The sequence below is a fragment of the Filicampus tigris genome, chromosome 12 (assembly GCF_054856515.1).
Source record: "Filicampus tigris isolate MCC_2025a chromosome 12, RoL_Ftig_1.0, whole genome shotgun sequence".
NCBI lineage: Eukaryota > Metazoa > Chordata > Actinopteri > Syngnathiformes > Syngnathidae > Filicampus > Filicampus tigris.
In genome coordinates this window covers 13,117,336-13,133,368 of record NC_141228.1, presented here as the reverse complement: position 1 = coordinate 13,133,368, position 16,033 = coordinate 13,117,336, and the positions used below count along the sequence as shown (strand labels likewise).

General features: G+C 41.8%; 1 protein-coding gene across 1 annotated transcript; it reads right to left on the bottom strand.

Annotated features, from left to right (window-relative positions):
- Positions 1-1,031: 1,031 nt before the first annotated feature.
- rnf11b (ring finger protein 11b) lies at positions 1,032-15,746 on the bottom strand. The gene is made up of 3 exons (XM_086047237.1): positions 15,157-15,746; positions 6,580-6,749; positions 1,032-5,374 (listed from the first exon to the last, which is right to left on the bottom strand). The coding sequence occupies exons 1-3, from the start codon at positions 15,277-15,279 to the stop codon at positions 5,203-5,205; spliced, it is 465 nt and encodes a 154-aa protein (XP_085903363.1). The 5' UTR covers positions 15,280-15,746; the 3' UTR covers positions 1,032-5,202.
- Between the last annotated feature and the right edge of the window lie 287 nt (positions 15,747-16,033).

Below are 16,033 nucleotides of genomic sequence, written 5' to 3'. Positions count from 1 at the left end.
GATGAAGCGAAGCAGCCCCAGGACATAACTGAGCAATGTCTAATTTTCATTGATTATTTTTCATTAAACTTTTATTTGTTATTACTTCTGTCAGATTCATCTTATTTCTGTGACCACTGTGGTTTAACAACAATTTTTTTTTTAATTAATACATCATGGACAGTGTTAATTAAACCTGGCAATGTTCCTTTTGGATCCTAAGGGCTGGGCAAGCTTTTGTGCTCAAGGGGCACATTTGATTTTTAATAAGGACAGATGGGTAAGTTAATGATAATAGGTTATCTTAATAACAAAATAATGACAACTTATTTTAGTTGTATGACCATATTTACAATCAATTTAATTAGACTTAATTTGTCATTATTGTCCAGCCCCTCCTCCTAACACATCAGGTTTTCATAATAACAACAACAATAGTGTATATTGTAGTTTAGTGATATATGAATTAATGTTTTTATTGCTATAAATTACAATGCATGGTCAAATCCGGATTGCACAGGTTTTTATTGGTCAAATTTAACATTAAAATGTGCTGTTGACCAGTATTATTGACCTTGTTTTTTTGCCTCCCATTTTTGGATCCTCCTGCCTACTCCTGTACCGAACCCAGCCAGAAACCTTTTGCCTCTGGGTCTTATCTTATATAAATGAATGCAACAAATACTGTAGTGTTTCGTGGGCCGGATTATAGAGGAAAGCCAGCCAGCCATATTATTAGAGTACATACTGTGCCCAAATGCATTGAGCATCCCGAATCAAACCTTCACTAACATAACTTGTCTGTGCTATCACAAGCGGTGATAGTAATATGACAACATTGGTTCCCCTAAGCAGTCATACAGTTCACCAATATCCAGTCACGATGACTCACAATCAGATTCCATACTCAAAATGATTACCACCTTTTTGCTTGGTCTTTCTCATTACATGAAAATACTATTCACCTCTTTGCTTCAACACAGCACAATTGGAAAACAATATTTTTTAGCTTCAGGCATTGGTGAAGTAAAAGTGAAAATAAGTAGCTCGTGTTCAGTTGCAGTGTATTTATTTGTCGCCTGTAGCACTCTGCATATTCATGTATACGCTCACAAACAAGGAAATATCTAACAAGGATCTTTACACAAACATAAAACACACATTACCCATTCACATGAGCAAACAGATGGACAGTTTGGTTCTTACAAAAATCCACCCATAATCAACACGTTGTGCCAGTAAGCTCTGCCTTTTTAAATAAATAATGGAGAATGCCTGGCCGCCCTCAAATGAGGCAGCTTCATGTACAGCTGTTGCATTGTCAGTGTCAACATCCGGCCACCACAGTGTGCGCCTATGAGTCATTTTGTGGAAATAAGAGCAGCTCAGCTCATATACAGTAAAGTTAGTCTTTAATTAAAAGAGCTCCAAGTGTTCAAATTGTTTCTAGAGTTTATTGGCTATGGATTGCAATTTGAGTGCAACATGGCAGATTATTCATACAGTACTGTGCAAAAAAGCTGTTTGTGGGTTTTTTTTTTGCAATCCCTTCATGACTGCATACAGTATAACATTTTGGAGACTCATTTTTGTGTATTGTTGGTCATCTTTTCCACTGCACGGCATCTGCTCGCCTACGCGCGACTCTACTTACTATTTCTATTGGCAAAAACAGATACTAACTGGAGTACAGCTAACCCCAGTTAGCTAACCCCCCCCCCCCATTCGCGGCTGGACTGGATTGTATGTCTAAATAAAACTCCTTAACTCACTTCAACATACTTCCTTGACATCAACACGCCAGCAGATAGCACCAAAGCAACACTTATTGCTTTGATCTGAGCACAAAAACAGCATATAGGTGAGTTTTTCAGCAAATATTGGCGGATGGGTTAAAACAAATCCATCGGTGAGCAGGCAAATTAATGAATGCCAAACTGCGAATATAAAGGCATTCACTGTACCCGATTAGAACATATGGGTAAACTTCTACTGGTCGGAGCTAAAAAAAAAAAAAAATGTCCCACATAAATATACAGTGTACTAAAAACAACTGCTGATGTCCCTTAGTTTTGAAAGCCGCTCCACAGTTTGCAGCAGTGGCAATTTTCTCGCTGCCCTCAGTCTCCTAGTCAATAAAATGTATCTCTTTGCTTAGAGGGAAGGTAAGTAAGACCCATGTTCTCCTCCAGTGTTTTTTTTTTTTTTTTTTTTAAAGCTTTTCTCATTGCGACTAGTGTGTGTTCAATGCGGTGTGGTTTTCTGTTTCCTGCTGCATTATTCAGAATTGGAAAACTGACTTCCCCAAACTGAAGCAAGCTAAGCCGGTGTGCAGTGCAGTGCAGTAGAAAAGTGACAAGTCACTTAAGGAGTGACCAAAAATTCCTGCAATGAGTTTGGCCAGTACGGTAACTGCACCGAACCTTTACAACTTTTCATGGTAATCAAACTGAGACCTGAACATCACATACAGTGCCCTCCATAATTATTGCCACCCCTGGTTAAGATGTGTTAAAAGCCTTATTTATTTACATTTATATATTTTTATTGCAGAAGCATACTCTTATACTGAAAAATGTAGACATGGCTCACCACACACAGAATCAAGCTCCTTCCATGGCCATCAGTCCCCAGACCTCAACCCCATTGAAAACCTGTTGAGGTGGCTAAAGAGGAGAGTGCAGAGGAGAAGAGCCTGGTTGCTGGATGATTTCGAGAGATTGTGCAAAGAGGAATGGTCGAAGATTCCTTTTTCTGTGTTCTCCCATCTTGGGAAACATTATCGGAGATTAGGTGCGGTTTTGTTTTGATAATAATTTGAAAATAATTATTTCTTAATGTGGGATTTTTTTTCCACCCACTGAATAAATCTTCTTGAATTAAAGGTTGGATTTTCCTCTTTTTTTAATTTATTTTGGTCATATATATTTTTTAAAAGAAGACTTAATTTATTAGAAGCTAGAGAACACGTCATGACCAGGTGTGCCAATAATTATGGAGGGCAGCGTACATATCAAAGAAACCGAAATCCAACCCAAATGTTGCACTACATTATACTAAGTCTTTTTTTTTTTTTTGACAATTTGACCCAATGTGGCCTCTCCTGGCATTTGAACAACCTTAAGGCCATGATGCTCCACCCCATAGTGATCGAGAACAATGTCCAACATGAAGTCTGTGCAAAAACCCGAGGGGAGGACTTTTCGAATGTCAATCAGGATCGGGACATATTGTTAAGGAATGTTAGCAAAGGAGAAGTGAAACATTTGTGCTTTTGGAAGCCTCTTTCATGCAGAGATTCCGTTAAAATTGGCGAACCCTAGAAGTAGATCCGGCATGAATCCATCTGCCTGTTTCTTTCACACACAACCAGGCACGAACTTGTTTGAGCATTCATTCACTTCACATATTTGATATCCTTGTACCAGAATGCTCTTTGTCCTCACTAGTAAGAGAATTCAGCGCACTCATAGAACTGTCTTACTAATGAGGACAAAGAGCGTACTAGTACATAAACCTTGAGTTGTATATCAGTTATATTGAATAAATGCTCAAATGGCTTCTCATTATAAACGTGTATACTGTACTAATCCTGCGATCAGATAAAAGTATGCGCAACAGAGTCAGCGCAGCGTCTGCTGTGACAATTGCTTTCAACACAACAGGCACGTCCCATCTGATACAGACGTCTGAAACTCAATTTTCCGGGTGGCCTTTGTCTTCCCAATTTTTGGGTTGATGGCTTTCACGAGCCAGAAAGCAACACAGGAAAAAGCTTTGACAGGCAAAGTGTAAAGTGAAGCCCCTAATTCAGGGGTGTCATTTTTGTCGGGGGCCACGATGATATTTCTGGTTTCACTCGGAGGGCCGTAACGACTGTATGTAAATGTATGATCGTCTTATATCATCAAATATACACACAAAAATTGATGGAAAACTACTTTTGAAATCAGAAGCCAGTAAATAGTTTCCTCAACTATTTTTCAATGTATTTTAAAGGAGGGATTGGAAACAAATGCTTGCAAAATATCGCTGGCGTCGGGCCAAAACCTTGTACCTCCAATTTAGTCATTTTTCAGGACCCCCAAAATGGCAAGTTTGTTCAACCATTTGCATTGCACCGTGAAAGAGAGCAAGTCATTGTCAACATTTTAGATGAATCAATACTGTGTAAAAATAACACCCACGCGTGTGGACTGACCAATAGTATACTTTTTTTTTTAAATATGACATTCACCAAAATATGACTTAAGAGGTTTTGTCCCGACGCCAACGACACTTGAAAAAATACAACTTTCTTCTCATAGCATCATAACCCCCCCCCTGTAAAACATTTATATTTTTTTCATTGTACCACTGCAATTTTTCCCAACGTCCTTTGTGTTGAAAACCCTGTCGCTAACATCAAATTTTTGATGCCAGTTTTGTCTGAAAGATACAGGCGGATGAACGCCGGCTCTACCTTTTCGCCTCCGATGAGGCAACCTGCCAAAAAGACGGCATGAACACGCCGTTACGGAAATGGAGGCCTCAGCTTGACTGACACATCACATTTCCTTTTGCCATGTGGGAAAAACAAACAAAGCCCTTTACAAAAACACAATCAAGTTGACATTTCTCACCAGAGATCAAGACTGAGAGCGTCTGTTGTAATGTATTCACATATCTGCGCGGCTGGCAAGCACGGAGCCGGCGGCCGTTTTGGAGGCTGCGAATCTCCAAGACTGCTACTTCTTCTACCTCCTCTTGGCAAGGATCCGAGGCAATCTGAGGAAAAAACAGCACGGTGGGCGGACGGGCCATCTTGTGTACCGTCACAGTCCACGTCAAAGATACACTACTCCCAAAAAGGTTGGGATACTGGGTTTGAACATTTCATGAGGAACCTAAAATGCACTAAAACCTTTAAAGGTGAACCTTATTTGACCTTCAACTTTTTGTGAGTAGTATACGACAGTAAGGGTGTCTTTGTGACCTTTTCTTCTTTTTCAGATGTCCGCCGTTTCCTGTTCCGCAGCTTCAATTCTTTCACTTTCCCCAGACACAGTCCTGACCAGCAGGCCCACTCGCGAACACTTGCGTCCATCTTTACTAATCTTGGATAAGTCCACGAGTGTGCAGTCTATGTATGCGTGTTTGTGTCAAGCGTGGTCCATAAGAGTGTGTGCGCGTGTGTGTGTGTGTGTGTTTATGTGTGGGTGTGCGCGCAAATGCAAGTGTGTGTCAGTTGGTCTCGTAGGAGGAAAGCAACGCGGCGTCCACCGGCTCCATGCAGGACGGGCAGGTGAAGGACCTCATAAGCCAGTCGTCGATACAGTCCATGTGGTAGATGTGCATGCACGGCAGGAACCTGATGGGGTCCCCGTACACAAAGTCCATCATGCAGATCACGCACCTGCAGAGCCACACGCGCACATTTGACTATATATCGGACCCACCCGCTAAAGTTGAAAATACACAACATAGACTATTGACAAAAAAACACGATTAAACAAAGTTTTAGCCATATCACATGCTTTAGACGCATTTAAATGTATTAAAAGGGATGTCAAGTCAAACATTTTCTACACAATAATATGTTCAATGCGGCCCCACTAGTCTAAACATGGCATTCTGATTATTACTGTGTTTGTGAAATATGAGTTAAGGAGACAAAACCACCCGTTTGAATCCATCTCAGGGTTAGTCGTTTTGCCACTTGCTGTCGACTGAAATTGGCATCACAGTGCCTAAAGGCTCAGGTAACGACCGTCAGGCCTCACCTGTTTTCTGGGTTTGGTCATGTGGCGTTCGGAACCTGAGCTTAGGCACTGTGATGTCATTTTCAGTCGCCTGGAAGGGGTAAAAAGGCTGCCTCCAGGGATGGATATAAACAGGTAGATTTTTCTGCTTAATTCATATTCCACAAATGTAATACTAAGGAGACACTTTATTCGGCTTAACATTGAAACCTATATAACAGGTCTGTATGTAAAAATGATGTCAGGACGACAAGTTTTCGCTCAAGTTGCAACACCCGCAAATTGGGAGGAGACTACTTGATCTACATATCAGACGGTGACCAATCGCCACCAAAATTCATATGCACATTCCTACTGTTGTCCACTTCAATACTGAAAATACAGGAGCGGTCGGCAAAATATTTGGGATTTATTGACGTTAAATGTGAAATATCGTGTACGATCATTTTTAGATTTTTACAGGTTGAAGTGGAGAGTGGGATTGTGCATATGAATTTTGGTGGAATTTTGTCGGGTTCCTTCCCTGACTTCCACCAAGACATGGGAAGAGGGATCGGGGCGTGGCTATATTGCTGACTAGAAAGCAGCGTTTTGAGAGTAGTTAGTCATTTACTGATTTCTACAAAACAAATCGATAAAATTGAAAATGCAAGCTATCACTTTCATGAAAAGAAAAAAAACATATATTGAGCTTATTGGTGAAAAATGGACCATCACAGTCAGATGAGCCCTTTAATCAGAATATCGTGTTAAGACTAGTATTGGAGAATAAGAAGATATTATTTCCAAGAACATTTTTTACTTTAAAAACACACAGTTTAACCCTTTATAAAAGTATTTGAATACACAAACGACTTACTCTCTGATCTTTTTCTCAGATCCATCCCGCCCGGGGTCGAAAACGCCCCTCGGAAGGTGCTGGATCAGTCCGATACGCTGGGCGATGCGCACCTGCTCCTCTTCCGTCAGCTGGGTGGCAAGTCGAGCCTGGCTAGGTGTCGGGTGGTAGATGGGAACATGAATCTGTTCCTGCACACAGACAAAGAGAGGGAGATTTCAGTCAACTGCAGAAAAAAAACCCACACAATCAACAACCCCCCTCTAATGTTTATTTCAACGGTCGTCCCTTGGTACGTGACACAATAGAAGTACTTAGGGGACGTTTGCACAGTCATATTGGTCATCTACAAATCTAAGAATGAACAATTGTGAGCTGGGACTTTGGACTTTGGAATGCAGCATGTTCCCTGGCAGTAGATGGAGAATGTTTCCTAGCAACAGCTAGGGCAGCAGGACCCAACTCATGTGGACAAAATGGGTTGGCACCCCTTTGTTAATGAAACAAAATACAACACTGGTTACAGAATGAACTTGAATCAGACAAAGGTAAATATACGTCAAAAAAAAAAAATTAACCAATGAAAATGAGACATTGCTTGTGAATTGTGGTTCAACAGAATTATTGTAAAAAAACAAACTTACATGAAACAGGCCTGGACAAAAATGACCCTTAAACGTAATATTTTGTTGCACAAGCTTTCGAGTCCCAGGGGTGTTTTCAGCTGTATGTTTTGTGTCACTATTCTGTTGTGGTTATAGTCTTGAGATGTCAATGTACCATGCAGATTCAAGACACTTTGTGCCTGATGCAGCAAAGCAGCCCCAGAACATAACAGAACTTCCTCATGAGATTTCATGAGATTCGGGTTTGAGTCACTGTTGGAACATCTCTGGATTGGTCGCATTCACTCCCCTTGCTTACGTGGGTCTTCTTCGAATACTTCGCCTTCCTCCCACATTCCAAAAACAGGCATGTTAGGTTCGCTGAAATCTAAATAACAGATGTTAAGAAATTACCGTGAATGCATGCACCGTAATGTCTGTGGCATTTTACGGACTTCAAAAATAAGGAAGAAGCGGCATTTTTAAAGAATCAGATATTTTTTAATGACTTCTTAAGGCACCCACCCCCGTCCTTACAGTAAATTACTACTTTGTTGTGACATGAGTTTCAGTACGGACCTGTATGAGTCAAAGCATCAAAAAGGCACAACTTGAAAGAGCGATGACTCCTTAATGCGGTAACTGCAGACGTTAAAAATTTTTTTTTTTTTAAATACTCTATAAAAATGACTTTAATTTACTTGGAAATTCATTTTCTTTGCAGATTGAATGATGCATATGGGTGAGGCAGTAACACAATCAAGCACTAAGAGTGGCCATGAGTCAGCATAACTGGCTGGCAGGCAAGGCAAAACAGCTCCTCCTTTCACTTGTGCCAAACAGGGATAAAAGCGACATGCACAAATCCTGGGAGGGGGTAGCTGCCATACTGTGTGTGTGTGTGTGTCAGCTGTGCCAATGGTCAGCAGTCCAATTGTTATCATAGGCTTCTCTCCCAAATATGGTGCGTCAGCTGGGCCACAACAACTGTCCGTTACGTAACTTTGGCTCGACAGGGAGGACATGTTAGGCGCGGGGGACGGATGAGCGAGTTTAGTGAATTGCCGGCGCAAAAGGGGCAGAGGAGGCGAGTCGCGGCGAGTTGAGCTAACACGGAGACCATGGGTCTTTGGCAAGGTTCGGCTGCGGAACGAAGCGCAACGCTGGAGGTGTCAGCCTGCCAGGAATCGGCTTTGAACTGAAAGTGGAGAAAATTAGGTTAGTCCAAGTGAAAAGCAATTTTTAGGAGGCAGTGAACCCCACCACCCTGTTCATCGTGGGTGAAAAATTACAGATTCACCCGCTATAAGTGGAAAAAAAAAAACGTGATATACGGTGACAATATCGTCACTGCTGGGCGGTGACCTCACATGGACCAAATACATTTGGTCAAATTCAAATTCATCCATTTTCTTCCACTTATCTGGGGTCGGGTCATGGGGCCAGTAGCTTTAGTAGGGAAGCCCAAACTTATATGACTTGGGCAATATACATTTTTTTTTTTATATGGTTTTACCCGTCCACACGCTTTTAAGCTTTTATTGAAACACACTGTAAATGTATAGCAAGCATTATTGCTATTAATTATGTTTGTAATAGTTTCCATTGATGTGCAGCACAGTGTGGCAGTGGTTAGCAAGTCTACCTTACAGTCGAGAGCTTCTGGGTTTGACTCTTGGCTCCGGCCCTTCTGTTTTGAGTTTAAATGTTCTGTACAATGATGATAATACTGTGTACAGATGGACTCTATCAAAATGTATATTAAATTAACAGTATATACATTTCTAACAAACAGTTCATTATTGTGGGTGTAGTTTACAGGGTTTTCAATTGCACTGATTCATCCATTTTTATCCGTCTCAGGGGGCAGCCATTTTGTCACTTCTGTCGACTGAAAATGACATCACAATTGCTCCTGGCTCAGGAAACGACCAATCACGGCTCAAACTCAGAAAACAGGTAAGCTGTGATTGGTCGTGACCTGAGCAACTGTGATGTTATTTTCAGTCGACAGGAAGTGGCTGATGAAATCCAGTGGTGAGCCTCAAAACCAGGAAGGCTAGATTAGAGTTTGCCAAACAACATAAAAAATAAAAAAAAAAGCCTTTATGGTTCTGGAACAACATCCTATGGCCAGATGAGACGAAGACCAACCTGAGTGATCGTAAGAGAACAAGGAAAGCAGCAGCTAATTTTTACGCTTCACATCCAGGCGAGGGGACATTCTGATGGTGTTTAGAACCAAACAGAGGAGAAATGTGTCAATGTCCCGTCCCAATATTTATGAGCCTGACTGTATCACTGAAGCATCTCAAACATTTCAGGGATGACTGGCAAACTGGACTCCAGACAGGAAGATAAATAAAAACTAACAGTGCAATTCCTCAGGGGAAATGCAATCACACGACCAGCACGCGAACACTAAAATCAAGAATATTTCCACTGTGACAATTTTGCCTGAGATGGTTTAAATAGACAAAACAGGCCAGCTGGCGCGTATGACGTCATCTTACGTGAAGCCAAAGCTTCTGTGACACAGGAAACATCAAGAGGCTCTTCAATCTTGGGCTGCTGTCTCTGGGCCCCCGAATAACAAAATCTCTGAATAACACCTGTACATGCGAGAAACGTCTCACATCAACACACCACCAAACAACAATGGAAAGATAAGGGCACGCTTCCATCCCAGGATGTGTTTGCCGATAACAGCAGAGACTGATGACTCATGCTTTGTGTGTATACACATTAAGTTATCAACTTGGTGAAGCTGGAAAAGGATGACCTAATGAATATAGTCAGCCGCGCACCGAGCGACACGGCTGAACTGCACTGAACTGCACAATCGTAAACAAACACAGATGGCGACTGACCCTTGGATGCTTCAACCACAAACATGGTGCAATTGTCAAGAAAAAAACCCCCAGTATTTACCTGCTTCAACTTCCTTAGAAATAATCAAAATAATTTAGGGATGTCTCGAGCGCATTTTATTGCACTCGAGTCCGAGTCACTTAATGTTGAGTATTTGTCGATACGGAATCCCGATCCGATACATTACTCACACACGATTTTCAGCATGCCAGTAAATCACTAAATTGGAAACACTGACTACACTTTTGTGAACTAGCTCCTCTACGTTCACAGCCAAGTTTGTTCGTGTAAACAGTGCCCGGCAGGGGGTACACACTTTGAATAATGGAAGATACATAAAAAAAAACAATTACAATTTGTCTCTATTTTAAAAACAAAATCATCCTGACTCAAAAAAATTGATTAATGGTCCAAGCCTTACTGACCCAATCACGGATCAGATTCAGGAAACATATCAGCCGTGATTGGCCGTTGTGAGCAGTTGTGATGTCATTTACAGTCGACAGAAGACAAAATGGCCTCCCCCAGAGATGGCTAAAAACAAGTGCATTTTGCTGCTTAACTTATATTCCACTAACGCAAAATTAATCAGAATGCTGTATTACAACTAGTGGGCCTGCTGGGAACATATTCTTGAAAAAAAAAATGTTTGGGTTGACTTCCGCTTTAAAACTGGATTTTCCTTCAAATCTGGTTCAACCCACATTTCATGAGCATTTAAGTGATCCACTTTAGTATGTTTGTATAGTGGGTTCAACACAGTCTGCTACAAGTTTCTTTTTTTTTTTTAAGTGCTAGCTGACAGAAGCAAGCATGCCTTACATCCACACTCATTCCTGGAGCGTTATTGCAGGTCAATGTTGTCTGCTCTCACAGAAATGAGTCTGCATTTTTCTCAACAGCTGCTTTCCAAAATCACCAGAACTGACAGTCAGTCAGTCAGTCAGTCAGTTACTGTCAATACTAAAGCCCCCATAAGAGGTGCAGCTATTCTCTGACATGAACCACACTCCCAACTGCGCACTTGATGTCATTATTGAGCGGACCCAAAATATTCCACTTGCCTAAGTGGTCTGGTCAGCTGAGAGGGCCCATCCTGTCCACTTAGCCTGGCTGGTTCCCACAAGGGAGGAAGCTGCTCCTTATTCGGAATCATTGGCAAATTCCAAAGAACCTTCCTTTGTTCACTCAGGAAACAAGTGAGAAAAAAACACACCATGTGCCTTTGGCTCAAATGCCCGCCTTCTGATTCATTGCTGACTGCGAGCATTCTTGTGAAACGTCTGACGGGTGTTATCGTGGCAGAGAACCACAACAAAGAGCAGATGTTAAAAAGTGTTCGTTTACAAAGTATCAGCCTCCTACGATCTGGTATGGGTTTCCGTTTTACTATTGCTACCCGTGGGAGAAAGGGACCAAGCCATAACCCGAACAGCAGAAAAACGCGAGATTTACCCAAACATGTTTTTTAGAATTGCCTATATTAATAGATCAAATCATAAATACACCACAAACTATGATTCTAAGACACTTTAACATAGTTTCAAACTCATTTTAAAACATTACTCTTAAAAACAACTTGCTCAATTTGGATGATTTGATTTGATTTTTTTTTTAATGGAATGGGCCATCGTGCTAATTTCAAACGGGAAGGCCGGACCCGAGATTGGAATTGGCAGATCAGGTAACCACAAAATGATACTTCATGTTTTTAATCAATTTTCAGGTTATAATTATTTTTTTTTTAATGTACTTTGACGCGCACTGTTCACTTCCCGTGATTAAAACTCTTCAAGTCATTCTTTTCAGTGGCTGACTAAATCTCCAATTGTCTCCCGAGGGAATAAGCCAACACTGCAACTTGAAGCCAAGAATATTTCTGGCACAAAGATGAGTCAATTCCAGCTAAGATGGAGAAGAATCAACTGACTCACAGCCCACTACCTCTAAAAATTTAAGAAATCTGTGTGTCCCACTGTGGTTTTGGCCAGGGTCTAGATGGAATCACAAAAATGTTAAATATCACTCATTCTGACATACTTAAATAACAAATGCAAAAAATGCTGTTAATATACACACTACAGCCATTAAATATTATTAGGATTGAGTATTCTACTAATTATCCATAGATTGATTGAGTAATCAGAAAAATGGACTATTTTTTCTTTGTCATGTTTGGACTCTCTCAAATTTTCAAACTCGGTTAAAATGGGTACTTGGGGCCCCGCTTCACAGTGCTGGCGGCATGGAGGAAAGCGCTTTGAAGAAGGAGCTGCATTCAAATGTGAAACAACATAGGCGAGGACTTGGGCCCTTCTAAAAAAGTGCGTTATGCTGAACTGTGCAAGCACGCCAAAAATGTGTGCCGTGTTCCCAGCTTGGCCATGGTTGTGCTTAGTGTGGTGTACTGAGGGGCACTGAGTGGAGTTGGATCAGGCTGCTATGAAAGAGTTCTTTATAAATGTAGCGTTTGACTAGTTAGTTAAGCCTCTTGTGAAATTCTTTCTGTGTAAACAAAGTGCACCGACACCACTGGCCTGAAAAGTTTGGTCAGACCCTTTCCAAGGGAGCTAAAGGACCATATTTATACACACCCACTAGCCACTTCATTAGGTACACCTGTCCCTGCATCTCTGAAAAAGTTGGCCTTATAAAAATTGTAATGCTCATTGACAAGAGAGGTTTGCAAAAATTTTTTTGTGATGGTGTCTAGCTGCACAACATAACGAGAGATGATTCTAATTTGTTCTACTTTCAAAACACATTTCAGTATGAAGTGATGCACTACGGGCGGCATGGTGCTGCAGTGCTTAGCACATCCACCTCACGGTTCTGAGGTTGGAGGTTCAAATCCAGGCTCCGGAACTTCTTGTGTGGAGTTTGCGTGTTCTTGCTGAACTTGACTTTTCTCTGTGCGCTCCAGCTTTCTCCCACATTTGAAAAAGAAATAATATTACCGGTGGTTTCATTGAATGCGTTTACATGCAGCCAATATTCAGGTTAAAGCTTAACATTGGCACTCATATAAAAGGTTTGCATGTAAAAATGACATCAGTAACAAAATGCTCCCCTCAAAAGACTCTGTAGTGATGTACGGGCTTTTTTTGTGATTAGATTTACGACAAATTGCCCCGCCCCTTTTTGGGTATGGGCTTGTTATTTTTTCGGTCTCAGCGGTCTACGTCACGGGAGGGAGGCGAGTGTGGCAATATTGCTCGCTTTGTCAGTTCTGTTACCTAAGACGGCGACCGATCGCCACCAAAACGCAAATGCACATTACTAATCTTGTCCACTTCAACCTGTGAAAGTATAAAAGTGTTCTGCACAATAGTTTGGATTTATTGACATAAAACGTGATGTCATCATGATCACCTCCGCAAAATCAAAAACACCGTGGTGATCGCTTCTCCACTTACACAGGCTGAAGCGGACAAGAGCATGAATGCGCACACGAACCCCGACTGCTTATATTTCGGAAATTTAGCGAATTTAGCAACGCTAAACTCGTGTCAACTCTCAGGAGGCAGACGGCAACTGGCAGCGGGCAAGCAATCAGGCAAGCATGGATCTTTATTTCCCCCCCTTCCCTCCCGGCTAACAGTAGAATAACGGCACAGCTAATAGCAACAACTAGCTTCAGGCCGTTAAAACAAAAGGCGTTAGCACAATAACATTAGCTCCTTACTGTCCGCGCAGCGTGTCGAGGTGATTATGAGCCTGCGTCTTCCTGTCGCGAGGTTGCCTCCCAAGCAGTCGCGTGCGTTGTGCGACACCGCTTGCAGCCGCGAGAGTGAAGCTGCGTCAGAGTGAGGAAAGACCTCATCGAACACCGGGAGTGTCTTCAACGTGCGCATCCGACTCCACAAGCGAGTGTGGCCGCATTAGAACGCACCATTTCGGCTGTTACGTTCCAAATTGGACGGCGTGTTGTCTTTTGAAAAACTGTGGCCATTCCCCATCCAAATAAATGTGCACGTCCACTCATTCCCACTTCAGTCTCTGTAGTGAAGTGTACTTACTGAGTCACTTATAGTAGCAGTAGAATTAGGGCGGGAACAAAAATTAGTCCAAAAATCGATTTTGATTTAAATGATGTAAGTGCATCAGTACATAGACTAATAATTTGGTCTCAATACAGCTTGAAGCAGTAAAAAAAAAAAAGATTAAAAAAAAAAAGTCAGTGTAAATGTTGATGTTGCTGATGATGTTTCTTTGAACTGAAATAGTTTGGCTTTGGCAAGCTTTTACCTGTCACTTCTTTGTCTTTGATGAATCTCTGTAAAGGAATTGCCACATACACAGTACTGAGCGGTTGATTTATATTGTAAAATGACTGTCTACTTCAACAATAAACTGATTGTATCACACTCGCGAACTGACCCATATCATATCGATGTCGTTGAATCGTATCTCACACCCCATGTATCAAGACACATATCAAATCGTCTTTTACTGGAGATTTGCAGACATCTAAGTACCGTATTTTCTGGACTATAAACCGCTACTTTTTTTCTAGATTTTGAACCATGTGGCTTTCCCAAAATTGATTGGAGCTACGGACCGGACCTACTTCCTCCTTTGTGTGCGCCGGATATTTTCGAGTACCTTGTGTGTAGTGTGAGTGCCTGCACTTCGGAGCACTTTAAACATTATAAATCTTTAGCCTCTCATGCAATTTACAAATGGGTAGGTGCAGGACCTGCAGATGAAGGCGGCGAACAATAACAACAACATCATTCGGACTAAAGTTTGTCAATTCTCAATTCATTGAGGCCAAAGCTAGCAGCTTGAGTGACATCTGCTTTTGTATTAGGGCTGAACAATTATTTGTTTGTCTTTATTTTTGTCTAAACCTAACCTAGATGACCAAATCATGAATGTATAATAAATCTGACTTCGTCTATTGTAATACATATTTATTTTTTGCTTGTGTAAATCAAAAATACACGGGAAGATCTTGAAAAAAATTGCGACTAGGATGACTGGATTCATAAATGACAGAGACAGGACGTTGAGATATTACAAAGCGGATTAGCAACAATGGGACGATTTCGACCCTGTCAACAGATGATCTCGAGCCAGACCCTTTTTACTACCGCGGTTTGTCTGGTCAGAAAGTTACCTGGTAAGGAGGCGGCGGCTCCAGGTCGGGGTCGGCGCCGTCTCCGTAGCTGGCCCGGTCCGACTGGGATTCGTGGAGCAACGACATGTCGTCCGAAGTTGGCGACTTGAGGCAGTTGCCCATCTTCGTCCGAACTCCTTCCCTCGGTCTATTTCGCTTTCTCTCGACGTCGCTTCTCTTACGTAACAAAGCGAAGATCTCACAGGCAACCTTTTCCACTGTTTATATTTTTGTATGAGCGACGGCGGCGTGGTTCCAACACGAACTGATGACGTTTGTCCTCCTCTCCCAGACGACGGGAGGGCTGCCTTGGGCTCAACAACACAACATCCCTCGAGCTAGCCACTAGCCACACAAAGAGCTAGCTCGCGCTGACTAGCTAGCTGGAACACTCGCTTCTAAGGATAAAATATACGCCAAGCAGGCTCTTGCAATCCAAGAAGAGAAGTCAGGCGAAGAAAGGCCCGACAGCCCTCATTTCAACTAGTAGTATTTCCTCCCGGAAACGTTCGCTTTACTGTCAGGGACTTTCCAGTTTTCAGTCGCTCTCGCCAACGACAAAAAGACGGGCGCTGTAGCAACAACAAGCACCGCCCACCGTAATATCTGCCAATCGGCGTCCTAGTACGTCCACGCAGTATTTGTTCGCAGCCAATCGTATCGATTACATTATAATTTTCTGTAAACATAAACAAGGGGTAGGAAGAATCGTTAAATTTACTGTAGGGTGCAATTTGGGAGCATTTTGAGCATGTGGGAGCAAGTGTTTTAGTCTTTAGTGAGTTTTTTTTACGTGCTTTCATTAGACAGTCAACACGACTTGATTCATCTTAAAAAAAAAAAAACTTGCAAAAATACCACACAACAAATAGCATAA

Coding starts and splice junctions, on each gene's coding strand:
- rnf11b (XM_086047237.1), bottom strand. CDS start 15,279: ATGGGCAACTGCCTCAAGTCGCCAACTTCGGACGACATGTCGTTGCTC. Junction 6,750..15,156: donor AGCCGCCGCCTCCTTACCAG/GTAACTTTCTGA, acceptor GTCTGTGTGCAG/GAACAGATTCATGTTCCCAT. Junction 5,375..6,579: donor TCTGAGAAAAAGATCAGAGA/GTAAGTCGTTTG, acceptor GTGGCTCTGCAG/GTGCGTGATCTGCATGATGG.